We start from the raw sequence: 10,746 nt of genomic DNA, 5'->3' as shown, positions 1-10,746 counted from the left end.
AAAAGAAAGAAGCCCACGGAGTTTGACACTTCCCCGTGACTCGTGAATAAATTCAATAGACAAGTGTGCTTTTGTGTGATTCAAACTACTATATATACAGTTGGGGTCTACGTATGACAATTGAGAGAAGAACAAACTGACAAGTGACAATGAAGAAAACAACACAAACTTCTTTTTTTCTCCTACGTTTGCTGCTTCTTATATGCCTAGTCTTTCAGGTTTGTGTCACAGAGGCTAGATTCCGCCACCTAGGTCAGTTTCTTCTTACTTTGTAAATCTCTTTCACAGTTAAATTTTTGCAATTTACTATACTCTCTCTACTTATAGCTCAGGTGTTTTTTTTCTTCTTTTTAACATATTGACTCGTGTGTTAAAAGGCGAGGAACGGATTGGCAGTTTTCGCTCCCGTTCACGTAAAGGCAAAATCGGACGGAGAGAATAAGCTACGGTGGCACGTAGAGGTGCTCCTAGGGGAAGTGAAGTTACGGCAATAATGAAACTGGCATTGTCAAACAGGTCGCGGACCTCCCCGTGTTCATTCCAAATAAATTGTTTTACGCTTTGCTAAGGATTAGCGCTTAATTGAGACTATTTTTTTTGTTCACTTGAGACATTTTCTATTCTCTTATAAAAATCATGTGTACATGGTAAAAATAAAGTTTACAGTAATGTTTTTCATCAAAACAATTCAGCTAACTCACTAGACAAGCTCACAATCTCTCAATCGCAAGACAGACACACAGAGTTACTCTGAAACGTAAAAGCAAAGCAATCTAGAAACGATGAACACTGAATATTAACGAGTGTAGGATCTTTTGATGTGAGAGTCCATATGCACAAGAAATCCATTACTTCATATTACAGTCTTGCCTCTCTCTATCTCTACATTCAGCAATAACTTCTTAGAGTGAGAGTCATACATATCCTGTTTGTATGCTTTTGTTGATTTTAGTTTTTATTTATGTTTAATGTACTTAATTTAATTATACAATTAATAGGGAATGGATGTTGTTTTTGTGATTTTCACATTTCTGTACTGACAAAACTTGTTTGGATGCAATTTGAGATATTTTACTTCTATTTTAACTTAATTTAGATGAGATATCAATGATTAATTATTGTTGGAGAAAATTAATTTATGAAGCAATCCTTTATACTTAGAGCATAATGCCGACTTTCTCTTCTTGTTTAAATGATTTCGGGTTTTCAGATCATGTTTTCCTTCTATCTCCGGATAAAATAAAAAATTTCTAATAAGGGAAAACATTTTCTTGAAATGAAAAAATTGAACTTACATTTCCAAGAAAGGGATTAACAACTATGCACCTTGACTATAGAAGCGAGTAGCTAGAACTAGAGTTTCCATACCGATACGGTATATTCCTAATGTATTGATCAATAAACTGGTAGTTTTGATCTATTTTTCTTGTTTTACTGTAGTATTTAATATTTTCATACTAACTCTGTTTTATTTTACCCTAACAATTCTGTGTTAGAAAGAGAACGTTAACCATAAATCTATTGGTGCATAAGCGGACCAGACATCCGGTTAATCAGAAACCATGACGTCCGGTTAAATCACAAATCGTACTGATTAACTAAAAATAACACTATTTGACACTTTTAATTATCCTTACTGACCCCAATAATTCATAATCCCCTATACAATAGATGAAAGTTCCAACTTGAAAATAAAAGGTAAACTTCAATATCATATCTTACATATGATCTTTTAACATTTAGCCTCTCTTCTTTTTATTCTAAATTCATTTTTGTAACCTTTAAAATCAATGAGATTGGTGCTTTCTGGGTCGACGATGAGTAATGGAGGAATCATCTTTCTTGGAGGAGCCTTCAGGTTTGCGAGCCCAAGCTGGTGCTTGGTCTGGTCCATATCTGTAGTCATAGAACAGCTCCTCACTCGCTTCTATTCTTTCGTTTGCAAATATTCCCACCCTGTGATCTCCCGCCACAAACATTACCTGCCAAGACAAAACAAACAAGACCCATCCATTATAAGTGTTCTTGAGACAAAATAAACAAGACCCATCCATTGTAAGTGTTCTTGTCTGCATAGACCCATAACTCTTTACCACATCAACTTTACTGAATAAAGATAACATGATTCCATGGTTGTTTCTATACAACTAAGGATCTGTATACACAATCTATTACACAAATACATTTGAGTTTACATGAGAATAGATCGTAGAGACTAGTGTCTTTTGATGATTATCTACAAAGCTACCTTCGATCTTTGGTTTTCTTCAGAGCTAGTAGATGATGCTGTTTTTATTAAAATGTGGTTTTGTTCCTTTATTGTAGATACTAGTCTTTACCCAATCCTAGTTCACATTCAGAATCATTTGAGTAAATAGAGAAGCTTTTAGTACCTTAGCGTAGCAATTGGGTTTAGCTGAGTGATTGGCGAACTTCAGCTTGTCTCCTTTACGTTGAGCATCGAGGACGAACTGCATATATATTAAACATCACCTTATAAATTACAAATGTTCAACTTGAAAACCTACGAGAAGGAAGGTGAGAGATACTAGTCACCTGGTCATTCAAGTCAAAGAGGAAGGATGAATTTGCACGGTCATATATTTTCCCACGCTTATCCGCCTCACGGTGTGAGATCAATTCGCCAGTGTATTCTCCGAGGTACTCATTCTTGCTGACCGAGTTCTGATGATGGTCCAAGGAAGATCAGATTACCCACGGATAGAGAAAAGAGTTAAAATTAAGAAAGACGTTCACATGTTTACCTTTAGAAACGCACCCCATCCAGCAACATCAGACTTACCCAAGAGGATCTGGTGAAATAACACATGAAAAACAGATTAATTAACATTAAAAAAACCCCTTTTTGAAAAAGAATGATGATAGTGACATTATACCCTCTGCTGTTGCCTCAGGAGAAGTCTCATGTTTCCACACTGGCCTTCTCCGCGTCTTGGTGCTTCTCCCAGAGAACCATCTCCACAACTGATAAAACGAGCAAGTCCTTTTAAATTAGTCATCAAATACAAGACTTTGGTTTGTATAAAGGCAACCCAAGAGACTTTAATTTGAACAGGACTAACCTAACCCAGCAATTTCTGCAAACATCTGGATCACATTCTCTACCAGCAGCAAAGCACGGACACTGCCTGCTTCTGCATTGACTCTTTGCACAATGACATCCTCGGAAACGGTTTTTACAACTTTTCGAGCACCTGTATTAAAAACAACCGCTGGGTTAAACTTATACAAGATACTGAACTGCTTCCATTTGACATTAAATTTGTCTGCATACCCGCAGTATTTCTCGCAGCAAGTTTCATTAGTTAGACAAGGGCAGTCCTTTCCGCACATTGACAGGCATCCACATGGTGTGTATTGCTTACATGACTGGTTTTTGCCACCTGCTATTCTTTTCCAGACAGATGGATGACCAGCTGACTTTGTAGAGTATTTCAGCTTCCGGGCTTTGCCTTTTCTACGGAACAATCTCGTCCTCGGAGGCACCTCATCATCCTGTCAAGTTAAAGGTATAACCACTTGTCTAATATAGCTTCAGCGAAATTAAAGAAAAATAGCTTTTCCAGACCAGAATTTATTTCTTGAGGATTAGATCTCTAGTAACCTTATCAGTCTAGCCAACTAATTTCTTATACACCAATACCCGAAGTTGTAGAGACTATAGATTAAATTAAAAAGAGCCAAGCAAGATCAATAGCTGACCTCATTCCCTGGGTCAGTCCTGCCTTCATCCAACAGCAAATTTGGAGTGCTAGACCTCCGAATGACTGAAACTTCGTTTTCACGCATGTAACTGGAGACATCTAGGCATGTTTTCAATCCAGAAAGCAGGTTTCTTGCAATAAGACAGCTGGAACAGCATGGACAAACATTCTATAAGTAAATATGTGTTTTGTGTTTTGACGAATAATAGTAATTTACCAAGAATCAGTTTACCTGTTTCTCCCAAACATTTCGACTCCCTTCAAGTAAAGATCCTTCTCAATAGGCTTCCACTCTGTAGATGGTTGACTTGTCTCAGACATTTCTGCAATAACCATTGTCCCCTTTCCACTGCCATGTTCTGGCTTAAAAGATGAGGAACCACCATCATGGACTGTTTTATCTGGAATATACTCAGCTAATTCCTTTAAGCTAGCTCCTGAGTCTCTATTTACTTCACTTGTTTCAGATTTTCCACCTTGATCACCCTCTAGTCTAGATATAGTATTGACCAATGGCATTTTTGTATCCAAGACTGCAGTCTTCTGTTTCTTGTTTGATAAATTAGGCAGATCACTGGAGTCTTCTAGTCTTGTGGCCTCACGTTTTTCCCTAGTTTTGTTGTCTTGCTCTATACCAGAGGATGAATCTAAGTTATTGGAACCAGTATTAGTCTTTTCAACTGGCAGATTCACACCACCAGCAGGATCATGAGGGTTATCAAAGGAGTCAGCCTTGCTGCATCCCTCTTCTGAAGCTTTCTCCTCCGTTTTAGATGCAAAGCTACTGCTTCCTCCGGGTACTTCTCTGACCGCCTTAAACGAAAAAAACATTAAAATAAGAATGGTGGTGATTTAGACTTCGTAACCAATAGAAGTTCATACATAAACAAGACTACGCACGAGTGTAAATATTATGAAAGTTCATTACTCTAGCAGCGCATACATGCCAGGCCTCAACCTATTTGGCGACACATATGACATCAATTCCATGAACTGATATTTTCTAGATGGTTTATTGACGACAACACTAGACTGAAAACAGTTTCATGCTTTGCTACGAATATACACGTGTCTATGAGCGTATAAAGAGTAATTGAGAGATAGACCTGGAGGTAACAATGTTTGCTGCAGGGGTTCCTATCACCTTCATAATCAGACCAATAAGGCTGTTTTTCACTCTGTCAACCAAAGCCCTCTGGTTAAGTTTTTTCACTTAAACTTAATCAGTACAACTAAAGAAAGTAACAACTGGTTCAAGCTTACAGCACTAATCAAAGGCTGAGAACATCCATGCAGACGACAGTCAAACACCTGTTTGAACAAAAAATAAAATAAATAAACATGATTACCAAAGACTTAGTCATACATAATCTATCTGTCACAAAAGAGATGTCCAAGTACCAAGCAACGGCGGCAGAAAAGATTATCAAAAGAATCTAGAGCAGCACTAAGGCCCTTGTCAAGAGATATCCCCAGCTTGAATCCGGAATCAGAGAAGGCCTCAACATTCTGTTGATTTTTCAACTTTAGCTCATTGTATCTTTCCTGCGGCAGAGAGGAGAGTCAGACACAACTCTTGATTAAAGTATAACAAGACCAGAAACACATCATCAGATAAACCACAAGAACAAGGTGGCTAAAACCACACCAGAATTTCCGAAGCATCTAAGATGAGGAACTGGGAGAGAGCATCCTGCACTTCCTCACCCATGCCATACTCCTGCCCAATCAACCTGACAATTCAGATCAAACCAGGTTATTTCAGAACTACTGCCAATGAAGAGATATACAGAATGAGATCTGATGTTAAGACGATAGATGTCATTTTTCTTTAGCATCAACAAGTATACCAGCACCACAGTTTCCTCCTATTAGAATATATGACAGTCCATGATTCACACTCTCTGGAAAACTAACCATATAATGCAGTCTTCACCCTCAGAATATTCACGTTTTTCTTCCTCGGGTTCAGGTTCTTCTTCGCTATCGCTACATATCAGCGTCTCCCCACCATGTTGATCGTAATATATCTGTCTCCGACCAACCACAGACTGATCTTCAACCATTCTTTGATTTCTGCATTGTTAAAAGATATTTTCAGACAAGAAAAACAACACGTAATACGAAGGGTGGTCCAGCTTATTGTTAAACTGTATTTTGGACAGCATGCTCCCAATGCAGATTGTGAACTAAAACAACATGGCAAGGAAAGACAGAAAAAAATAACAGAGATTCAAAAAGAAAGTATAGAAGAGGAGAGTATCGTGATCTATTTTTCTTCTCATCATCACCAAATTGACCCTTAATGAAGAAAAAAGCGTCTAACAGATACATTTAAAAACAAATCTACGAATAGAGAGTACTGATTCAAGACATCACTGTGAAACTCCTACAGCCATACAAACAAACACAACCACAGCTGAACTCAAAACTAATGTAGTAATTACACAAGAGAACGAGAGAAAAAAAGAAGGACATGCCTGTCCAAGAATATCCAGGTAGTGTATGGAGGTATCCTCTCAGCACTAGGAAGCCTGACACTCCCTGATAAAACATCCTTAGTAGGAACATAGTCTCTCTCTGCCACCCCATGAGGAAACCCAGTTAACTTGCAGAGCGGTTTCCCCATCCTCGTACAAAACACATCGCTATCATCCCCTCCGTTAGACGAAAAGGGAGTAGTAACATGAACATCCACTTTCTTTTTATTAACCTCAAATCTCTCCTGCATTTAAAATTCCAAATAGATAAATACATAAAATGATTCAACCAATGTTCAAGAAATCGCTAGGCCATAGTTACACCATGATTAACCCGTGCTCTTCGGCTAAGAACCGTGTCTCAAATAACAGAGATATAAGAGCAGCCGAAAAGTGTAAAAAAAAAAAATGTTAAATCATGAACTAAGAACCACAAACTAAGGACCCGGATTAAATATGCTTTTTCAGCGTTATATAGAGGATTATTGATAAGGCGAGCGCATAGAGTGCCTCTTACTTGAATAGACCTAACTCTTTCCCCTTGAATCTTCCTTTTGAGATGATTCAACTTCTCATCCAAGCCCTCTACTAGACTCTCACCAGCATCATCATCAATATCATCATCAACAACATCTTCTATCTGATAAAACGTGAGATGGATCAAATTAAAAAAAAAAGTGCGAAGGATCATCACGCGACTTAGGGAATATATATTTCAAACATATAAGAGGATGAGATTGAGAGGAGAATCTGACTCTGATTCTCCCGGAGGAGTCGCTATCGTCCGTCTCCGTCACCATTGATGCTTCTCCTCTCCTTCGCTTCTCTCTCCCTACTCCAATTCTGCAACAATCGGGTTTTTAAGTGTGAAGAAGGATTGGGAGAGAAGAGATGATACATGGGAATCGTGTGGTGAATTAAAAAAACTTACACGTGTCTGTTAAAAATGTGATTTTATTATTTTCTGTGCCCCCTTCTTCGTTCTGACTTTTGACTCTTGAGTCTTGACCAAGCGACTTGGTTTTTAGTTGGTTTCCTCTCTTAATAATTTTAAACTGAACAGGTTAAATTATAAGTATTTTCATAAATTCTTAAATTTTCTATCACAAAATAGTCTATAAAAAAAATAAAAATGATTAAGAAGTAAAAAGTTAAATTTCATTAATTAATAATATAAAAAAATATTTATTTAAAATATTTTTTTGAAAAGAGCTTATTTTATTTAAAATATTACTCATTCCGGTTCATAAAAAAATTTACTTTGACATTTTCATACAAATTAAAAAAAATTATTGAAATGCATTTAAGTACTTATTAATTACATATAATCAGTAGAATTTGAGATAAATGAACTTATTTATAAAATCAATGTATTTGTAATTAATATTGAGTTGAAAGTTGCATTGTAATTCTAAAATAACACTTTTTTTGTAACAAGAAAAAAATATTAATATTATAAAATAGAGAGAATGTTATTTAAAAGTTTATATCATAAAAACTACTTGAATATATATTTTTTTTTTTGTCGACGCCCATCTTTTAAGATCAATTGGTAGTCGGGCTTGAGTCGTTCCGAAGAGACGCTCTATCCGGCTGAGTCTGATCTATATGGGAAAAAAGAACACCGGTACACCTTGCCTCCTTGGCGAGAGAATCTGCACGAGAATTTCTAGTCCTCGGTATATGGCTGATGTTGAACTCCAAGAAACCGGCTCGTTGAAATCGGAAGGAAGCTAACTCAGAGGCAAAGGCCGGCCAGTCAGTAGGGTTAGCAATCATATCTACCATGTCGGAACAGTCCGTCTCGATATGAATCACGGTGTACTGTAATTCTCGCAAACAGGACATCGCCCATATGAGTCCTTCCATCTCTGCATGGAGGCTTGATAGGCTTTTCCTGCAACCTTGTAGTCCAAATCTTTCGACTCCCATTTGATCTTTGTAGAACCACCCTAAGCAACTAACCGTGCTATTATCGATCCATGATGCATCGATTTGGCAGGTCGGACGTTGGGGGTCGACAGGAAGAGTCGAAACCAGCGACGGAGCAAGATGTTGCTCCTCTTCTTCTCCCTCCTCCAGTAAATTAGCTTTTCTCCAACATTCAGCTTCAAGGGAAGCTAGCTGAAGGGTATCCAAAGGGGAGATATCCTTACCATTGAAAATTTTATCATTGCGAGCCTTCCAAATGTACCATAAGATCCATGGGAAAGTCTCAATAAGTGGTTCCATAGAGGCCACGTTTCTCTTCTTCCAAAAAAGGAAGTTCATGTTTTGATAAACAGAGGTACTCGGGAAGTAACCCGGAAGGGACGGATAGTCCGATAAAGCCCACACCTGGAGGGCTGGGGGGCATTCAAAGAGGAGGTGGTTAATGGTTTCCTCAGGGTCACCACATCTAGGACAGCTCCTATCGGTGCCCAAGTGTCTATAGGCGAGTCTCTCAGTTGTCGCTATACATCCTGTCAAAGCTTGCCACATAAAGTGTTTCATCTTCCCAGGAGCGGGGATACTCCACACATGGCTCTGTAAACCAGTAATACTCGGTTGTACAATATGAGCTTCATCATCACCCAATTTCGCCTTTTGTAAACGGTGATATCCTGATTTTACTGAATAAGCGCCCGATTTTGTAAAGTTCCACGCGTACCCATCCATCGACCACGTATTACTTGGTCGTAGTTTGAGTATTAACGGGATATCCTCAGGATGAAAGTATTCTAGTAACATGTTAGTATCCCAATCCCTTGTATCACGCCTAATGAAGGATACGTGCTAACACCGGTCGGTGATCTGATCCCCAAAGCTGTAGAAACTCCACATTGGTGGCCGGGAAGAGTGAGTGCCATTCTTCATTCGCCACGGCTCTGTCTAATTTACATTTTACTTTTCCAGATCGTCTCCTTCCCACCCACGAAAATGAGTTTCCCTTATATGGAAAGGTAAGCATCCCACAGTTATCCAGCATGGTGCGGAAGGGGAGGAAAGAATTTTCCGGTCTCCTCCTTCCTCCTCTCTTTTCATGATTTCCCGTAATCTCGTTGAAATCACCAATCATAAACCAAGCTTGGTTCCGGTTTAAACTCATTCGTGTTAGTCGCTCCCAAACCAAATCACGATTTCTTATAACCGGATCACCATAAACAAAGGTCATATAGATAAAATGTCCTTCAAAAGTAGATTCAATATCAATCATGTGCTCATCCGCATACAAAATAGTAACACCAGGATCATCCATATAAAAAAGAGCTAAACCACCAACTACTTGAATATATGTGTCTTTAAAATTTGATATCATAAAAAATACTTGAATATATGTGTATTTTAAATTTTTACTTAAAAACTATTTTGATCATCTTTGTTTGTTATTTTTTTTTTAACATAAATTAGTATATTTCTTAAATTAGTGGAGCTCCGGAAGAAATTGGAAGAAGAAAACATAACTTTTTTTTTTTTTTTTTTTTTTTGTAACCGCGGGTTTCCGGCGACCGTGGTCAACCGACTATTCCCGCGAGGCTCACGGTACTCCACGTATTCTTGGGATTTAACCCTAGCCCGGGTGACCAGCGGGACTCGAACTGCGGGTATCGTATTGGGGGTTTTCCCCTCAAGTACCACTAGCCCAAGGCCGCTGGTTAAGAATAAAACATATCCAAGTTCATATTCAAGTACATGTGCTGAATGTTGAGATGATTATCTTTTGAAGTACACAAAGCAGTGGAGGTTTCTATTCGTTGTTGACTCACCTGACTGTAGTCGGCATGGATCATCGGCGTCTTCATATCGTACGATCCCAAGCAGGGCCGGTTTAGGATATGGGGCAAGAGGATATAGGTTCCGGGGCCTAAACATTTTTTTAACAAAAATAATATTAAAAAAAAATCCAAACTTTTTAAAATTAATTTGGAACAAGACCCCCGAAAATTTATATTATCTATAGATACATTTAAAAAAAATTTAGTTTTTTTTTGCCCAATGATCCATTAATACCTTGAGCCGGCCTCCCAAGTCCGCTGCTTTGTGTACTCACGAGATAACCATCTGAACATTCAGTCCCATGAACTTGCAACTAGCTTATATTTTAATATACACACACACATTTGTACACTAAAAAAGGAAAATCCATATCAAAAACTTCAAAAAGCTGTAATAAATAAATGCACTGAATAAATGCAAGTGAGATCAGGAAGGATAATAAAAAGGCCATGCTTCCTTTCTTCACCGGCCTTCGTGAAGATCTTCGGAGAAAACAGTTGTTCGTGTAATATTTTCATGAACAATGCCACTTAAACCAGAGTAAGGACCAGTAGAGAATGTACATAGAAGAAGTTGCTTCTGACTCCAAGGTAGCTGATAATGAATGTCTCCGGTTCGGACGAGCTTTATTAGAAGCGTTTAAAGCTGGGTCTTGTCTTGGTGATACTCAACGACCCTTTGAACCATTTTAAGTGACTGAACCACTTCAGTCATCGTTGGTCTCTGGCTAGCTTCAGGTGCAACACAAGCGGCAGCGATTGTGCACACTCTTATGAAATCTTCTT

The 10,746-nt window shown here is 38.2% G+C and overlaps 1 protein-coding gene and 1 long non-coding RNA gene across 2 annotated transcripts; one reads left to right on the top strand and one right to left on the bottom strand.

Moving 5' to 3' along the window:
* The first annotated feature begins 113 nt into the window (after positions 1–113).
* LOC106316896 lies at positions 114–700 on the top strand. The gene is made up of 2 exons (XR_001265000.1): positions 114–252; positions 378–700. It is a non-coding gene; the product is annotated as an uncharacterized LOC106316896 (long non-coding RNA).
* An 899-nt stretch (positions 701–1,599) lies between these two features.
* LOC106319095 (histone-lysine N-methyltransferase EZA1) lies at positions 1,600–7,074 on the bottom strand. The gene is made up of 17 exons (XM_013757321.1): positions 6,961–7,074; positions 6,723–6,845; positions 6,206–6,450; positions 5,643–5,801; positions 5,374–5,458; positions 5,127–5,270; positions 4,989–5,036; positions 4,832–4,903; positions 3,958–4,538; positions 3,724–3,871; positions 3,296–3,516; positions 3,084–3,215; positions 2,898–2,985; positions 2,766–2,813; positions 2,557–2,685; positions 2,394–2,471; positions 1,600–1,982 (listed from the first exon to the last, which is right to left on the bottom strand). The coding sequence occupies exons 1-17, from the start codon at positions 7,003–7,005 to the stop codon at positions 1,788–1,790; spliced, it is 2,541 nt and encodes an 846-aa protein (XP_013612775.1). The 5' UTR covers positions 7,006–7,074; the 3' UTR covers positions 1,600–1,787.
* Positions 7,075–10,746: the final 3,672 nt, after the last annotated feature.

Source organism: Brassica oleracea, chromosome C9 (genome assembly GCF_000695525.1).
Source record: "Brassica oleracea var. oleracea cultivar TO1000 chromosome C9, BOL, whole genome shotgun sequence".
In the NCBI taxonomy this organism is placed as follows: Eukaryota; Viridiplantae; Streptophyta; class Magnoliopsida; order Brassicales; family Brassicaceae; genus Brassica; species Brassica oleracea.
Note: the sequence above shows the minus strand (reverse complement) of the source record. Positions and strands in the feature narration are given on the sequence as shown.